Source organism: Serinus canaria, chromosome Z (genome assembly GCF_022539315.1).
Source record: "Serinus canaria isolate serCan28SL12 chromosome Z, serCan2020, whole genome shotgun sequence".
NCBI classification, from domain to species: Eukaryota; Metazoa; Chordata; class Aves; order Passeriformes; family Fringillidae; genus Serinus; species Serinus canaria.
The window spans coordinates 3,827,080-3,846,274 of NC_066343.1; the positions used below are offsets into that span (position 1 = coordinate 3,827,080).

The 19,195-nt window shown below is 39.0% G+C and overlaps 1 protein-coding gene across 1 annotated transcript; it reads right to left on the minus strand.

The window, feature by feature from the left end:
- Window positions 1-267: 267 nt before the first annotated feature.
- OSTF1 (osteoclast stimulating factor 1) lies at window positions 268-18,947 on the minus strand. Its single transcript, XM_050986892.1, has 10 exons — window positions 18,778-18,947; window positions 8,904-8,950; window positions 8,238-8,288; window positions 8,091-8,154; window positions 6,814-6,867; window positions 6,207-6,314; window positions 5,699-5,748; window positions 5,505-5,583; window positions 4,940-5,038; window positions 268-2,755 (listed from the first exon to the last, which is right to left on the minus strand). Exons 1-10 carry the CDS (start codon window positions 18,809-18,811, stop codon window positions 2,697-2,699), a joined length of 645 nt encoding a protein of 214 aa, XP_050842849.1. The 5' UTR covers window positions 18,812-18,947; the 3' UTR covers window positions 268-2,696.
- Between the last annotated feature and the right edge of the window lie 248 nt (window positions 18,948-19,195).

Here is a 19,195-nt window from a genome sequence, read left to right on the forward strand (position 1 = left end):
GACTTTACAGCATGCAAATAAAATGACTACAAGGTCAGGCTAACTTACTTTCAGCTATCTTTGGTCCTTGATACAATACTCAAACACAAGAAACACATTAGTGTCTTCAAAAATAAGAAGTCAGTGTTCAAAGCTGGAGACTTTTTTAGAAAACGGGCCATTTAGTTTAAATATTTAATGTGACGTTTGTTTTGGGTTTTTTTGATTTTTTAAAATTATTGTTGTTTTTGTTTTGTTTCTTTTTAAATCAAAACTTTACTCCTGGAGTTAGACAAAAAGTAATTTATTGCCTGAAAGCTTTCACAGTGATTTGTATTTCACAAGATGACAGACAGTTTCATAAGGAAAAACAAAGTTGTGGGAAAAAACCAAAAAGCAGTAATTTTTGTCCTGGAAACAAATGACAGCACTCCATAGGTGCCTGTGATGTAAATGTGCTTCCTTCAGGACACTCTGGCAAGTCTCTGGAAGCAATCCTTGAACTCAATTTGTGCTTCTGTCACAATTCCTATGCAGCACTTGGATCTGTCTGCAGAAGAACACAGGGTCTTCTGGCAGCTGTTAATTGCACAGACATGAGCATAACTTCTTCCTTGTAGACTGCTGAACCCGTGGCAGCAGAAGACATTACATTAGGAGTTATTTATGAATACCATCTCTGCCTCCAAAGCTCCACAGAAAAAACAGTGACTTGAGCCATTCCCTCCATGTCCTATGACACTGAATAATTTAAAAACTTCAAATTAAGTTTTTAAGTTTTTTCCTGCTAAAACAAAGTGAGCTTTGTTTTAGCAGGAAAAAGACTCATGTAACAGACACATGAACCTTCTTGCCTCTCATTACAGGACTTTAAAGCTTGCACTTTGAAATTGCAAAATTTTAATCAACAGTATGCAGCATAACATGTGGCTTAACTATGATAAAAGGCTGAGCTAGTAAAAGAGCTGGCTGATTAAATGTGAAGCAGAACAGTCTTAAATATAATGAGTTCCATTCAACAACCGTTCTAATGAAAGCTAGAGAGAAAAAATTGGTGGCTTTGGTTTTTATTTCTTTCCCTCTAGGATCTTCAAGTCCACATAAAATAAAACATCACTGTTCATTTAACCATAGTATTGCATAGGGCTAAAACCTTTGTTCTATGGTTTTAACATTTAAACAGTCTAGAATTACACCTGCAGATGACTGCTTGTGCAATGTCCCCATCTTAAACAGTTCTGGTCAATCAAACACTGCCCTCTTTGATAAGAGCTTAACAAGCTTTACTGGCATCTATTTCTTTGCATGATGATAAAAATAAAAATCTGGCTCAATGTATTTTTAAAAATGGGAAATTAGGAGTGCTTTTTAAAATCTCTTAACTACTTAGTGTGATTTTCATTTATCCCCAGACTTCCACAAGAGCTTTTCATTTATCCCCAGTCTTTCACAAGAGCTTTTTTTTTTTTTTTGTCCCTAATTTTCTCTATTTTTTGGTTTTGTTTTAGTATCACAGACTGCTGTGTTAGAATGAATTTGTCAGAAGTCTCTATTAGAGAACTTAGCAACAAAAATTTGAAAATGAGATTGTATCTCAAATACTTGTAACATTTACTTACCATCACAATAAGAAAGTATCTCTCAGTAATGTGCAATATTCGGCTACAGCTACTTGAGCAATCTGAAGTAAGTTATTTTTTAACTCTGCAGGGAAGCTTGAAAGTAGCTGAATTTATTTTCCATTTTCCTTTAATTCACAGGAAGCAGCAATACATTTTAAAAATGTTTATTCAGCTTCAGGTGTCTCTTCTAAAGATCCCTGCGGTATATTTGATGCACATCTTCCCTCATTACTTCAAACACACTTAAACTTTGAGGTAATTTAGGACAAGACATAAGAGCACTTGCAAAAAATAAAAGCAAAGATCAGTATTAAAAAATTTTAGGCAGGATAAATAGAAAAATATTCTGTCTTCCTTTCACTACAAATAGTTTCAGCATAATACAGTTCAAAAAGCAAAATAACCAAGCCACAAAGTCCAAGTGAATTGCTAAAGCAAACCTGACTTAAGAAAGCCTTTCCCCTGTGTTACATTTCAGGGACTGGGCCCACAGCAATAGAGAAGACAAAGCATTCCTGAGGCAGATTGTCTCAGGTCATTTTGCACCTCACTTAAGAGGGATGGAGGAAGGAAGGGAAAAAATTTTACCAAAATTAAAAATTAAACCTTGCAATGCTGTCTCTCATGAGAACAAACAATTGCCCCTCTCTATGGTAGCATCTCCATTTATGCCTGCCAGCCAGTACTGACTGTCAGTATTAGCTGCATGAAGGAACATATACCCAGGGGCATTTGGGGAAATGCTAGCAGTGGTGTCCTGCTGTCCTACTGGACCTTTCAGTATTCCAGAGAGACAAGGCACTTGCTGGGAAGGCCTGAGATGAAACCTGTGAGTTTAGAAGATGGTCCTCTGCTGTATTCAGTGATAAAGGTGTGCCACACTTTCTCTGTGATAATTCCAAAAAGGAACTCCAACTTAAAATGTGACATCTTCTGGCTACATGAAGATTACTCCTTTGCAAAGCATGATTTCACCCTCTCATTAATATGCTATATTGCGATACTCTAAGTGAGATATTTTTACAGTTGTGAAGATATGTTTTGGAAATGACATAGACAATGCAAGTTATAGTTTTCCATACAGAATTAAAAAAGCTAATCGGAGTCTTCATCATCAAGGTATTCCTCTGCATTACTCAATGTTCGGACTGTACCTGGAAAGAAACAAGATTTTAAAAGAATACTGAAAATACCAGACATAGAGGTAACAAGACTGACATAATTCACAGAAGTGATAACCATGTTATCCTACAGTTCTGGAACAAGAAAAATGAGTAAGTTTAAAATGAACCTGCTCAACCATTTTGGGGAAAGAAACCTAAGTGAAAAAAATGTTTCTCATTTTTAGGAGGAGAAGCAGCAAAGGGAGAACAGGAAGAAATTGCAGAGCCCTGTGCTCAAGGGGTCATATTTCAAGAAAGTACAAATTACATTTCTTCTGCTCCCCTGTTTAGCAGCACAATTTACAGAACCTTTTTATATTTCTATGACATATTTTAATAATTTTAATTTTTTAGAACGTACTTCAGCAACTGACATTTGAATATCCATCTGTATGTATAAAACATAAACCTGAACATTGAAGTGGAGACAAAGAAAGCTTCCTCCAATAAAACAGTTTTAGAGATGGACTATGACAGAAGCCATATGAAAAGAGGAACAAGGGAGAGATGACTGCTGATATAGAACTGAATCTCTGAAAAAGAACAATGTTTCACATCCAGACATTGGAAATACTTAAATGTGGACAGGAGAGACAGAAAAATTAAATTAGTGAAAATAACCAAGAAAGTACAAAATGTGAGAAAAGTATACAGATCAGTGGTGTCAGAAGTATTATAAAAGGCCAAGAAAAATGAACAAGGATGCTAATATTGAAACTGCAGTTAGACTGAGAATATCAGCTGTTATATCAAGGCAAGTAAAAAAAGACAGGGATATTACCAGATATTACCAGAGACTGGTGACAGATGAGGTGACTAAGGACAAAAAATCAGTCAATCATTGAAACAAAATTAATTTAAAGGGAGTGAAGAAGTAGATTAGTTATGTAGATTAGTTACTTAGCATCAGGAAATAAAACATTAGTATAATTATTGGGACATCAGAAGAGAGAAAACACCTGTGCCAGGTGCCTACAATCAACATGCAAAGATGAACGAAGTGTTCCTAATAGGGATTAAGTAACTTGAGGAAAATATTATATAATATATATTATATATACATATTTAAAGCATGTATGAATGAATGTATATGTGTATATATAAATATATTTTTATAAATATAAATATATGTATGTATGTATATATGTACATACACACACACACAGAAGGATGTCTGCCCTTTTTTAAAACTGCTTTCTTAAGAACCAAGATTGGGAGAAATAATTTGTCGGGTTTCTGGGAAATCCTGATTTTACCTCTACCAAAGAGCAGAACAATATTTTTGCTGCAATTGCTCTTCCTGGCCTTCTCAAGTTGCAGTCAGCTATTCCTTCCTTTAATTACCACAACCTCTAGGTTCCCGCAGGTTAGCATTCCCTCTGTTCTCACTAGTCCTGTGAGGATGCAGCTGCTATACTGCATATCCCACCCAACCCGACTGTAATCCTGTCTGTGTTTTCAAGTAATTTCTTGTTCCACTTAGAGTTTCCACCCTTACTTCAGCCTCCTGAAAGCTACTTACAATAGTTCTTACACAATACTGAATAATTCAGTCTTTAGCTTTTTAAAACAGCCTCTTTAACTTTTTTGGACATAGACACTACGCTCTTAGGAGAGATGAAGACATTGGGAGGCAGTGAGACTATTTTAATTAACACCTGAAAGCATTCTTTATTTCTCTTTTAGACAGTAACTCAGAGACACATAGAAATAAGAAAGTAAAAAAAATTAGCAGTAAGAAAAGGAGGATCATATGTTAGTGCTTGTTTGGCTTAAGTTTGGAGGAAGAGACAAGCATATGGAGAAAAACAGGACATTGTTTTATTCTCGTACCCTCTCCCTTTTGGTATGCTACTTTTAAAACAGTTTCCATCCTTGCTTTCATTTTGTCTTAAGGGCCTGTCTTCTATTTTCACCTCTTCCCTTAGTTTTTTCACACCTTCTGAACTCTTATGCCTCTTGCTGATACAAGGTGTCATTTTGTGTGGAGTCAGGAGCATGGCATATGATAAACCACCTTCTTACCATAGCTCTAAACTAAAGCAAGCCCTTACAAACACAATTCTTAGCCCATGTAACTCCAAAAGGGTTTTTATGGCTATCAGTATATTGTTATTTGGTTAAAGTATTAATTCTCCAAAAGTAAAATTATCAGAAAAACAAAATCAGAAATACCTGCACTCTGTTTCTTCTTAAGCAAGGAAGCACAAGCTGCGTTCGTTGCCATATCTAAAGCCAGTTTCTTCTCATTGTTTTTCAGATCTGTTCTTGCCCCTTCATGAAGAAAAGTTTCATCATGAATCACAATACCAGTTATTTCTCAACCAATGCCATTATGGTATGACTTTCACTAATGCGGGTAGAACAGTAATAGACAAGGGAATCTGAGCTACTGACTGCTCTGAAGCAGATCAAAAGCTATGGATGCTCTGGCATAAGCTACAATTGTTTAGGAAACTTGCTGGCTGCTCTTCCTTTTTAAGAAGCAGATGTCATTGCTGTTCTGGGGTTTAAGTGCCTAATTTTGTCTGTAAAGCAGGATGAAATTATCTTGAGGTGAGATGTCTACCTTCCAAACAGCTGCCAGAATTTTCTGCAAGATTTTTCCTGCAAGTCAGGCAGGTGAGCTGGCTAAAGACTGTACGTGAGTTATACAGAAACACTTAAGAAATACAAATTAAACAACATTCAGGAATCTACTCTGTACACAGATTGTCGAAACCTTGGTAAAGATCTTTACCCTTTTCCAGCAGCATCTCTACAATATCTGCATAACCTTTCCATGCAGCAGCATGCAAAGCTGTGTCTCCCAATTTGTTCTGTGGAGTTAGAGGGAAAAGCAACAGGATTAAAATGCAGCAAAAAACCTTTCAGCTTCTACCAAGGGTGAGTAACATCACACCTCTACTCTAAGAGTCTATGGGTTCAACCTACCTGTTGGTTTAACTCTAGGTTTGCCTGGGCAAGAAGGACATCTACAACATCTGCAGAAAACAGAGAGAGATGGTAAGAGAAGAATTTAGTGGAAAGGAATTATGCTATTTTTGCATTCATTGTAGTTAAGATTCAGTGAAAGACCAATCAAATCAGCTAATGAAAATCTCTAAGTCAGACTGCATTGGGCAAACAACAATTAGTCACAAAAAAATGCTTCTGCATGAAATACCCCAAATAATACTGCATTTCTTTTGGATCTGTCCTTCTTCCACTCTGCCTCTAAGTTACACTAATAAGCATGCCTGCTTCAACAGCAACAACAAAACACACATCACTTGAGGGAGCTGAACCTACCTCCCAGCCTGAATTTTATTAAAGTAATAAAAAATAGAATTACATTGAAAAAGCCCTGGCTTTATTACTTAGCACTGAAATTTTATCAATCAGCCTAACAAGCATAACAAGAAAATCAGACAACAATAATTTCAAATAAATGCTCTGATACCTTTATGGCCTCCATGGCATGCCCAATACAGAGCAGTGTTTCCAGCTTTGTCTAACCCATTTACACCGACTCGGTTATCCAAACACTCTCTCAACCAGCTCAGGTTGCCTGAAAGACAAAATCAGTTTTGATTATAGTTCTTTCTTTGGAAAGTTAAAAGAACCATTTCAGGTAAATAGTACTTTTTAAATGGTGTCAGTCCTCCCATGAACTTCTGAAGAGAGGAAGTGATTAGCAGCAATATTCTTAATTCACTGAACAACCGCTCATGCCTAGTCATAATAAACCATGACAAAGTCATACTAACCCATACCAAATATCTTTTCTTCCATTCCCAGGAGACCTTTATATCCCAATGTAGTTCAAGGGACGGTACCACCATTCCTCTGTGTATAAACAGAGCAGCAGTTCTACCAGGCAGTATCTCACCTTTTAAAAGCCGTAAAACTTACCAGATAACTGGTAAGTTTTTTGGTGCTCAGGAAGCAAGACAACCAAAACAGGAAGAACATCTTAATTTTTTTTTTTATTATTATTACTACTACTACTACAATAGAAAACAAGCAAATCAGTCTTTGGCATTATACAACTGAAACACCAAACATACCTCGTTTGGCAGCTTCGTGAAGTGGATTATCAATAGACTCCGCTTGCTCTGCCACTGAAACAAAAGAGTAAATTCTAACTACTTCTGAAACATGTACTTGAAACCTGTGCAGAAACAAAACATATTTGATTCTAAAATGAAAAGAGATTTCTGAGTGACAGACTAGTGAGATGCACTTTAATTTCCAGTGTATGGGAAACTAATTCAGAGAAAACCTTATGAAAACTTCAAACAGCATCACATTGCACAACTGGTCTAAATTAGAAGACGTGCTCCTAGTACTCTTTGTTCTTAAGGTCTGCAAAAGCTTCTGTTCTGCTTATACATGGAATTTTTACAAATGTGCAGACAGAGACACCACCCCAATCCTGGTCTAAAATTGAAGCTTCACAAATAATCTCAATGGGAACATAAATTAATAGACTGTTGGGTTTAAATATTCAATATTCAAAAGAAATTTGAATGTAGATATGCATCATCTATAAACTAGTCTTCTTGCATATCAACAGTGCATGACTTCTGATCTCAGGCAGACAGCAAGAGTAGTCAGTTTAGAAGTCACAAACTAAAGTGAAATTTCATGTAGCCTCAATGACTACTCCACAGATTTCTATAAATATATTTCTACTAACTACAGGGCAGGGAAACAGAGCATTGCTACCATAATGTCTCCTACTGAAGAAGGGATAACATGAATCAACCTAAGTCATACTGGCAGCTGTGATGCAATCTGTCATGAGACACTGCTACTCTGTCTACAATTCCTGGCAGGACTTGGAGGAATTGTGTTGTGTTGTCTGTACTCATGACTTTTAAAAGCGATTTTCGTTGAATCTAAAAAAACAGTTTCTATTCAGTCCAAACACATATGGGATATTTAACGTGGTGCAAACCCCAAGAAACCAATGTTTTCTGTGGCAGAATATATTCACTAGAAAAAAAACAAAAGGCAAGCAAAACTCCATCCTTTAGATCCAAGTGTTCTTCTACTCAAAACTGAAAGTATCTCAATATCTCTTAAGAGCATAACCAGAAACATGAACACTCAGCAAACTCAAGCTGTCCCTAGGTTATAAAAACACAAGACAGCTTGTCCACTGCTAATGTAGTGGTACCTACAGTGTTTACCATTGGTAACTGGTACTGCAGATGGATGTATTCTGATATACATGGTTAAGTACCAATATTGTGGTCTATTTTTGAGATTATGTCTTTTTATTTAATGATTTCCTTTAATTGTGAATGATCTTACCAAAAAAAAGAATTCTAGACTTTACCATAGTTGCTTGGAATTAGTCCAGTTCTCCCTTTGCAAGTTCCTTTCCACCAATTTGTATCACTCTGCAGAAAAAAGGGAAAATATTTTAGATGGGATATATTGCATCTCAGAAATATTCAGTCTGTGTGGAATGTCTTAGACTCACCATGTCTGAGATGTAAATGATATCTCCTTCTTCAAAGTACAGTTCATCTGGCTTTAAAAGAAAAAAAAAAAAGAAGTAAACAAATATATCTGAATGTGTGTATGTAGGAAAAACAAATGCCTGGCTAAGTCAGAATACATTCACCTCTTTATTCAAAAGAATGATAACTCAAATTCTCTATCACCAAGACAATATCCTGACAGTCCACAGTTTGACTTGCTTACAGCTAACTTTCTGGATCAGTAACTTTCCTAACAGCACAGGAAGACTGTGGCCTTTCCAACTATGCAAAGGAAGCAGTGAAATATCTCTTAGGTTTGTCAACTTCATTTGGGAACTCATTGGTTGGTGCCAATTCTCCAGATCTCTTAGGTCTCAACTATCATTGCTGTCTTTGGAAGAAAAAACTAATTATTCAAGATTTCTGATCTTTGATTGTAGGTAACTGATACAACAAAAGAAAGCATGCTGCTTTTAAACAGAGCTGTTCTTAAAAGAGACTTATGATTCACAGTTTTTATTCACATTAGGAATGACTATCCATCAACAGTTTATTAAAAATTCAGTACAGAAAGTCTAATATGCCAATAGTAGCAGAATTGAAGAAATATTATGGACAAGATTAAAAGCAAGATTCTCAAACAGCTGAAGTAAAGATGTACTTACCGTTCGGGGCTCAAATGTATACAGGGCCCTGAATACTTTAACCTGCCCTAAAAAATCAAAACAACAATAAAAAAAAACCCAGTAAAAAGTCAGTACCAGTATCATGCCTTTAAATGCAGCCCTTAAATCCAAAGACATTCCTTTAAGCTTAACACCAGTTGCTGAATGAATTTGTGCTATCAAAGAAAAACATGATGAAAGGACTCAGCAACCTGAGTTAAAAAACACAGCAACATGGGATATGAAGGAAACTGGCCACTTGAACAGTTACATCTAAGTAGCCTCTTCTGCACACTTAACATGGTCTTTATGGCTCACTGGGCAACAGAAGTGCTGTCATTGATTTCTGAGGAAAAGAGTAATTTCACTTCTATATGCCCTCACACATGCATACATGCTGTATGTACTTTTATTACTAACAGCAAATCTGTCAAATGACAAAGAATTAAGGAAAGAAGAAAAAAACAAACCAATGACTGATGTTACCAACATGTTCTTACACTTACTTGCAGTCATTATTAGGAAAATAATGCAGTAACAAAGAACTCATAAAGAAAAATGACAAATGGTCACAAAGTCCTATTTAATGTACAACTAATGTCCTGTTCTATTCAGATGCTTAAAATAAGACAAAGGGTTTGCAATTCCAATAAGTGGCAAACAGTTTTAATAGGGCACTTTGGAAGGAACTGACAGCAGCATTCAAGCCAAGAAAAAAAATCCTTAATGCAGAGAGGTTCAAAATAAATTGCATAAACTGCAAAAGAAAGTTCCCTACAAGCTTTTTTAAAAAAATTCAAAAGGTACATTTCAAGAGCACAAACAGAAAGTACAAATATAGAAGAAACATGTATGTTACATATTTTAATTTGTCAAACTGCTGGAGTCCATTGGACTTACTAGAGGAATATATTAGGTAGACTGTTCTGTATTGTTTACTTTTAGCTATCTGAAGTCTTAAGTATGTAGGTTTATTTACTTTTAAATGCTCCGAGCTTGCAAGTGTAGGTTACACACAGGTTCTTACACTATATGTGTTTATACAGATTAACTTGTATAAAATTGCAGAGTTTGATCCATCAGGAGAATGTGTTACTTAGGTTACATTAGGTCCAGGCTATTTTGTGTACTCAGGGAAACTGAAGAACTTACTACCAAAGGCCATCCTGCAAAATAAAGTGTACACATGCAATGTTTCCTGTTGTTTATTAAATGGAGATAAGCAAGGAAAGACAGAGTAGTTCTCAAGAATAAGCCTTTACATTTCTAATTAAGAACCATCATCTATAGAATTTTGTCCTTTTTTTTTTTACTAGATATAGTCTTTATTATCCCAGTATCTAAAATCCTTCCTACAAAAGTGATCATTTTAGAATGTTAACTTAAGGGCTTTAGAAACGAGATTCTGGACGTGAATATGCTGACCACCTTGAGAAAGGAGGATGGTACCCAACTGCATTTTGCAGCATCTCTTGGGATGGCTCTTAAACTATATTTTCAAATGCCTCTGGATATTCCCTAGCAACAGTAATGCCAAATGTTTTGCTTAGTTGTTATGCCTTGGCAAGGTACACTTGCCAAGGCATAACAACTAAGCAAAACATTTCTGTAGTTCTTTATTCTGCGGTTTTTTTTGTGACTAAGTGTATGTAAAACTAAAAAATAAGATGAATATGTGTAAACACTTTGCCAAGTGCATGTAGATACTGCATATAATTTTTTTTTCCTAATATGTAAATGCTCCTCCCAGTTCCTAATTTTTAATAACAGGAATTCAGTCTGGCTTTACTGGTTGGTTCTCTTTCACACTGCAGCCATTTCCTAGACATAAAAGGCCCAACACTTCTCAAACCCTTGTCCCAGAAACAAAATACTTCCAACTGTGGCAACTGCTAAAAAGAATGAAACCTGAGTGATGTTTGCTACCTATACAGAGATGATGAACAAGGACAGCACACAGTAATGCATCCTGGACCAAAGAGCTTTAGCATGAAAGGTGAACTGAAGCTGTGGAGAAGCTAAGCAACAATGACAAAAAAAAAAAAAAAAAAAACCAAACAAGAAAGAAAAAAAAGAAAAGAACAAAGAACAAGAGATGACACAACAGGATGGAAGATAGGAGTACTGACCCTCCTCCTTGGCTTTCTCATGCAGAAGACACAAAAACAAAAGACAGAACTGCACACTAACAGCTATGGAGACTGCAACAATCATGCTCTGATCTTCAGTGTTTAATGTAAGTAAGAGCAGGAAATGGACAACAAAAGGGAAGAGTAAGAAATATTAAAAGGGGAAATGAGAAGATGGCAGAAGACAGGGAAAAGGAGAAATGTGCATTTGTGTGTTTCATGTGTCTTTCATACTAACCTACCACACACGTGCCAACACATTTCCTAAAGCTATCACATCTGCAGAGTACCTGGAAGCACAGGGCAGTGATATGTCCCACAAAAAATCTTTTTCTAAGCACAGGGACAGATTCAAAGGGGTCTTCTTTTCAGTCCTGTTATGCCCTGGTCAGCTCGGTGGGTTTAGGGGAAGGTTGTTTGAGTCATTTAGAGCGGTGTACAGGAAAAACAACAAAAATCTTCAATAACAAACCTTTACACGCATATTTTCAGAATATTAACATAGAATTAGGTACTTGGCAAATTTTAAAGCAAAATCCAGACAAACTAAGGCACTTCAGAAACTTTAACTCAGCCAGATTTAACTTAACCAGATACAGGGCATTTACTAAGGCCTTGACTGGAATGTTTTCATCTGGTTTACAATGTATTTCCAGAAGTTAGGAGAAGAAATACAGAAAGAAAGGATAACAATAGAAAGATATCACCACCCGTGGACCCAGTGACAAGATTAGCAATTTTGATGTCCACATCAAAGTGATGGCCACAACTTTGATCCATAGGGAAAATTCCATGAAGCATGAAGTTAAATGTATTATCATATGCTCAGGTTCAGGTGGGAATGCCCAGGTATCTCCAAGGGGGGAGCAGAAATTAACACTCTCTGATATAACACTGGATCATCTGCAGTTCTCTCTGGTGGAAGGCCTCAGAAATTGGTCTGGGGCCCAGATTGTTCATGGCACCTTCTAAGATATGACAGCTGCCTTTCAAGTCAGCCTAGTTGAGCTAGCTTTACCCCACCAGCAGGGATGAATACCTTCAAGCTTAGTGTGAATGTCTGACACCTTCCCTACAGAAGGGAGTTTTCACACCTGAGCCAGCTGAATAAGGGAAGACATGAGAAAACACTTACAGGCCTCCTCTCTTATCTGGCTCAAACCTCAGTTTCTTGAAACACGGGCTGATTTGTCATGGCCACCCTGTGGAACTCATGCTCTCTTCACCTGATCTTCCACACCACCAACAAAGCACACCCTGCTTTTTCAAATTTGAGGCATTCTCCAGTAATATTTTAGTCTCACTAACCACAAACTTTAGTCATAAGACTAAAGTCTTCTGTCTTCTCCCTCCTTATGGAATTTGCATTAGACATCTGCAAAACAACTACTTGACAAGCAAAAAGAGTAACTTATTATACAAACTAAATAGATACAAATACTCTAAGCATACAAACCTCCACTCTCTGTAGCTAGCAACATAAAACTAATGTCAGGTTGGGCCAATCCCACACCTTTTAATTTATTTTTAATAACTTACCTATAAACTTCTCAAGCTTTTCTGAGGAAGAGAAACATGCAACTCATAATTCTAAGAGGATCTTTTCCCTGCTAAGTGCATAAAAGCACTGAAACAGAGAAGCTAAACAGTAATGACAGCTCAAAAATGCAGCTTCTGATAGGTACTGAAGAGAGATACCAGCACTGCTTCATAATGCTAAGTAATAAAAAGACTTCACAAAACCAAATCACCATTTTCTAAAAAGACTCAAAGATTTTTGTTTTCTTCTTACAACTTTGAGGCCTATTTTTAATCAAGCACAGTATCATTAACAGAGGACTGCTTCCAAAGAAGGGCTAAGTAAGGAGCACAGCAACAAAGAGTTACTGTTTCTCTCACAGTGACTTTTTTTCCCCACTTCCTTTCTGTTCTTTTACTCTAGCTTCTCTAAACCGCCACACACATTAGCATTAAAATCCCCTCTACCACCAAACATTCTCCACTCTTATTTGCTTTCAACCCACCTAATGAAAAGCTAAAAAAGAAAAAAACCAAAAAACAAACCTATACCTGCATGGCATTACTTACTTAGGTATTTGTCTTAGGCAGAAATTTCAGCACCAAACGGGAGATAATGAAATTTCATTAGCTGTCAATTAATATCATGTCCTCAAACATGAAACCATCCCAACACAGTCCTTGGTTCAAAACATGCATACTTTAAACAAAAAAATGATGGTGGTAGGTCAATGTTCACAGGAGCTACCAAGGCTTGGCCCCACTGGACTGATATGAGTCTTTTGTTAGCATCTGCTATAGAGAGCCATAATCAAATCTCACTGACTCGAATAAGGCACTACTAACCAGATATTAATCCTGATGCAGCATCTTTTCATTAGCTATATAAAGACTGAGTAGCTCAAGACTACCATAAAAATCAGAATAACTAACTCAAGATGGGCTGACTTACTGCGTGTCACAAAGCATTCTCAGTGCCTACAGTATATAGAGGGATAATCTCTGTGCTGTAGAAAATCAGAATTTACTGTGGTTATCTACAGTTAAAAAACCACAAGTCTGTCAACCTCTTAAATAGTTCCAGCTAATCCTGGGCTCTCATCGGCCACCTTTCTCTTTGCTGCCATAATGCTAGACAGAAACAGTTCAAAATCAGTTACTCAAGCACCAACTTGATTGAAAACAACTAACTTGAACTCCTACCTGTAGCAAATGGCCCAAAAGGTGAAAATATGCAAAGCCTGTTCCAAACCCTGACAAACACTTTCAGTGTTGAAATTTTCCTTAATATCAAACATAAACTTCCATGGCACAACTTGAGGCCATTTTCTCTCATCCTGTCACTTGGGACAAGAGAAAAGCACACACCTTTGTACAACCTCTCTTCAGACAGACATAGAAAGCAACAAGGGCCCCCCAGACTCCTTTCCTCCAGGATAAAAACCCCCAGCTCCCTCAGCTGGTACCACCTACTCTCCAGACCCATCACCAGCTCTGCTGCCCTTCTCTGGACTCCCTCAAGCACCTCAATGTCTTTTTTGTAGTGAGGAGCCCAGAGATGGACACAAGACTTCAGGTACAGCCTCGCCACCCAATACAGGGGGACAGGTACTGTCTGCTGCCCACACCACATTTCATGCAGGCCAGGATGCCAGTAGATTTCCTGGCCATCTGGGATGGCTCATACTCAGCCAGCTGTTGGCCAACACCCTCAGGTCCTTTTCCTCTGGGAAGCTTTCTAGCCTATCTTCCCCAAGCCTGTAGCATTTGGAATTGGAAAACAAGGTGCTTTGCACATAGGTCTCCAAAGAAGTACAGAAGTATTGGAAACAAACAGTATTGCTGTTTGTACTATGGCATTTTGCTCAATGACACAGCAGAGTTCAACATATCATTTAAGGATTGCCACAACGGAGACAGAAAAAGGTGGAGTCCCCAGTGTTTAGGGAACCATCTTAAACTTCTAAGTAACGCTTACTAGAAAGGAGAAGTGAACACAGAGAATACATGTTGGGGGAGGGGGGAAGGGCATACTAAAAAATGCAAAGGATAGACTGGTAACAACCTAGATGACAAACTGAGGTATCCAGGAACAATCATGGACTGCACTAATCAGTATCTGGAATGGAAGGAACAAATGTCATTTTGTTAGTGAAAATCAGAAGTAAAAATATTCTCCCAGAAAATATAAGAGAACACACTGTCACTGTCATAGCCTGATGCTGAAATCCTCTGTTTTTTATCAATTTTATTTTTATGAATACCAGCATGTCTTCACTTGCAGGAAGCTTGCTGGAGGTCCCAGCAACTTGCAGTAACAAGAGGGTTTGAAGTCTGAAATGAAAGTTTATAATTCATATTGAAAGTAGACTGGGAACTGTTTAATTGTTTCTATGACATTTTTCTCCCCTCAGACCTGATGATTGCAGTATAACTCCCCACATCCACACGCTCACTTCTTCCTAACTAACAGAAACCTTTCTTTGAGTACAGAAGAAACCCAAACCACCATCACTTTATGTCAAATTTAAGCCGACTGCCAAGGCCTTAAGCATGTGACTCAATACGAGTGTTCTGCTCCTGTGAATGTTGTTACAGCTCCTACTTCATCTTTGAATTGAGGTGAACTTGTTTATGACTCAAACTAAGTATTTTTGTCAAAAATCCTACTTTTAACTCTGACGGGTACTAGTGGGAGAAAAGTCAACAAAACTGCATTGAGGTTTATGCTAAATCCTTATGTTTCCTCCTGCCTCCCTCTCCAATGGAGTAATTTATACTCTAATTTCCTTAGTACAAAAGCTGGTCTTTCTCCATAGAATATAAATGTTGTCTCAACTCTAGGCCAGGATCAACAAACCTTACCGTGAACATGAAAGTAAGATTTTTAAAAAATATCAGTACACCCCTTTCATCTCCCCAAAAGCTTTTGCTGCCCACTATATAAGGCTCTAATCAAAAAGACATCACCAGACAGTTAGCACTCTTCAAGAAAACACCCTTAAGTAACAGACAACTAAGCAGAAGCCATTAGAGCTCATCAAACCCAAAGGATTTAACAATCCTGTTTGTAAACAGGATTAACATCCAACATGATATGGACTCTGCAAAGAAAAATGTAGTTTGAGACATCAACGAATTTCTTAAAAGATGAAGGGGAAACCCTACTCTTGCGTAATGCTGACAGAAAAAAGTATGTTTCTGCTATTTTCAACATCCACTCCATTCCATTTTATTTTTGATAGTGAGTCTAAACAAAAACTACAGCTAGAAAACACTAACAATACAGAGTTACACAAGAAAAGCAAAGCACTTAAAAAAAAAGCCTCAAAACACTATAAACTAAAAGACATTTAGAGTCTCTATAAAGTCTTGTCCCCTTACCCAAGAGCTGACTACAGACCCAAAAGACTAGCTCAAGTGTTCACAAAATTGTCTAACATATGTTGATGTCAAAACCATCTCTCTGTCACTGAAATCCTTATGTGCTGAGCATACAGGAGGATTTACAGAAAAGCAATCTGTCAGAAGAAATGCTCTCATGTACTGAAGAAAATGACAGTGTCACAGCTAGTTGGTTTTCCCCCTTCATATCACGTATTTTCCCACGTTTTTAGAGCACTAAACTCAGGTCCAAAATCCTTGAGCTGAGCAGTGAAGACTCAGTGTTTTAAAAATGAACTTTATTTCACTATATATTTTCACTTCCCCACCACTGAAATATTTCCCTCCTTCTCTGTCTAATCTGCACTTCTTATTTCCCAGACACAGAGGAATGGATGACAGCAACCAATATCTGGTTTTCTCTCTTGTCTGTCCTGAACTGTAGCAATTCATAAGCAATGCAAGCAGGCTTGCTGTTTCCTGACAGAGCTTATAGATTTCATACCTAATAACCACTGAAGAAAAATCAACACAGCTTGGCCAAAGGCACCAAGACATTCGAGCAAATGCAGTCAAAATGCCACCGGAAGAGACAGCCCTCCACTGCTGTAGAAACTATGTCACCACATGGAGTTCCTACATTTTTGTCTTCAAATAACATCTATCTATAATGTTAAGAAATTCAATTACAGTATCAAAGGTGTATTATCTGTATTCCGTATTAACATACAGAAGTCAGACATGCAACTACAGAGATATTTTGAAGTACGATAGAAGGCAATCCCTTTTGGAAAAATTACTTTGAAAAAATTCTGACACAACAGATGCCACAAAATTTTCTCTCTCAAAAGTCAGGGATTTGGAAAAATTAATCTTATGCTCAATTAGCTCTGAAAGTCACTAGCAAGACAATCTTACTTTCTTTGTCTTCCTTCTCCTGCAAATTTCCTTTTGCTGTGTCAAGGACTCATGCTGATAAACCAGCTCAGCAAGTTCATCAGACATAAAAATAACCTTACACAGACATAGAAATAACTGTACATAAAAAAGCTGAGAGCACCATCAGCTTGTCACGTAACTAAATGGAACAGAAAGGGATAGTGGGGGTAGGGAACCTGTCCTTTTGATGATAGTTCACATTTTATCAGATCAAGCACACCACAAACTGCACCCCACCAAACTAGGGAGAGACATCTAGTATTAGACAGAACACGTCTGAGTCAGTCTGAGAGCTCCTCTAAGTTAGGCAGGGCTACAGCCTCTAACTCCTTAAGAATCTTAGGTTAAATTTGACTCATCTTCTTGAAAAACAGAAAACTGAGTTATCAACTTCATTGGAAAATCCCATTTTTCATATATATTCAGCTGTGAAACACCACATCCTTTCAGAAGCCTGCGGATTTCCTCAGTACTGATTGGTTTTGGTAAGAGTCCACAACAGCAATGCTTTTATTACTGTCTTTTTAATTTCAAGTAAGCTGCTTTCAAAGAAGTTTAAAAGTACAGGGCAGAGGAAATTCTTCTGAGGATTAAATTACAGCAAGAGAACTTCAGCAGATTTTGCTTCTGCAGGCAGGATGAGACTGATGGTTTAAACAGTCTGAACTTGTTTCATTTATGTGACTTCAAATTAAAAATCTGTTTTATAAGCTGTCTAGTTAAAATACTCAATTAGGCTAAGCATTATTTTTTTTTTACATCAGCATTTCAAACAGTATTCCAAGTGCAAAAAACCCCTAAAGCTTGGATGTAGTTACGGATCAGATAATCCTGGTGTGGGAGACATCACTGTGGATTTTTAATTTCTAAGTAAGAATTTAAGCTTTTACAGTGACAGATGATACAAAAACATGATAAACAGCGATTAAATTTTCCAGATCAATTTCTTACTTAGAAAAACCTCAAATCCTAAAGCTAAAGGTTAAATTTGTGACAAAGAATGTATATTTACCTGAAAAATGCCATTTCTATTCTAAGATTTAAAACTGTGCAACTTCCAATGGGTTTTCAATTTATTTTTAGAAAAAGCTATGGTGAGTATTAATTTTTTAGAAAATCGGCTTTGCAGTAAATTTTTCTGAAAAAAACCACAGGAGAAACACTTCACATACTGAGGACAAAATGCACTAGAAAGGGTGATGTGCACGCTGACACCTGAATTTCGAAGAGCACATTTAGAGTTTGGCTGTTAGGAGTCCTACAAGGGAAAACAGTGGATTCTATCTCTAAAGATGAAGAATGTTGCATGCGACTATACTATAAAACCGATTTTATGCGTTAATATATTGCCAATCTGTGCAATCAAGAGACAAATCTCAGAGCACTTCAGCGCTGTTTCTTAAAAGGCTAAAAGGCTTCCTGCGCATTTCGGGCTACGCAAGCACGGCCGGCCGGGCACGCCACGACGCCAAGTGCCATTGCCGGCCACCGCGGCTCCGTGCTGCAGACGAGCGAGGCAGGGGCAAGAGGGCTCTGCAAAGCCCGTGACACGGCGAGCTTGTCCCGGGTCGATGGCTCCGACTTGGGGGCACTCCCCAGGCTTCTCCCGAGCTAGAGCGGGCGCGGGATCCGGCCCAGACACAGTGCCGAGGGCAGCCCCCGCTGCTTTCCAGCCACGGGAGGGGCAGCCGTCCCAGTCGACAGCAGGGCGGCGGTGGCGGGGCTCATGGCGGCAGGGTGCGGTCCGAAGCGGAAGGACGGCCGTGCCCGCTCCCACCCTCGCCGGGCTGTTTGAGAGCGCAGACCCGAAACCCAAACCATTCACGTGTTAGCAGCAGCGGGCAGCGGGCTGCGTCGCGCCCCGCACGGCGAGGACGGGCCAGGCCGCCCTGTCCTTCCCTCACCTGGCTTGGCCGGTTTAGGTGGCGGCTTGGACATGGCTGGCCTAAACACGGACGGAGGAGCGGCGCGACGGCGATCAGCTGCCCGGGCGCGGGCCCGCGGTGAGAGGCGGCGGTGCGAAGCCCGGCAGTCCCCGGGCACGGCGCGGCAGCGGCGGCAGGAGCCGGGACGAAGGGCGGGTCCCGGCCGGTCCCTCCCGGCCCCGCCCGGCCGCGGGAGCTGCCCCGGCCCCGGGCGGCACGCGGCCAATCAGCGCGCGCCGCGGGACCAGGCCCCGCCGCTTCCCTCTCCGCGCCCTGCCCAGGCCGCAGGAGCCGCCCAGGCGGCGCGGCCGGGGCCGGGCGGTCCTGGCGGCTGCGAGGGGGCTGCTCCCGGCAAGGCGGCTGGGGCGTCGTGTGCGCGGGACCGCCCCGGCTCGGA

What these genes read in the sequence shown, in the direction of transcription:
- OSTF1 (XM_050986892.1), bottom strand. Translation starts at nt 18,811, where the DNA reads ATGTCCAAGCCGCCACCTAAACCGGCCAAGCCAG. An exon ending in ATACATTTGAGCCCCGAACG is followed by an intron (nt 8,289 to 8,903) that starts GTAAGTACATCT and finishes TTTCTTTTAAAG; the next exon opens with CCAGATGAACTGTACTTTGA. An exon ending in TAAGAAGAAACAGAGTGCAG is followed by an intron (nt 2,756 to 4,939) that starts GTATTTCTGATT and finishes GTTTCTTTCCAG; the next exon opens with GTACAGTCCGAACATTGAGT.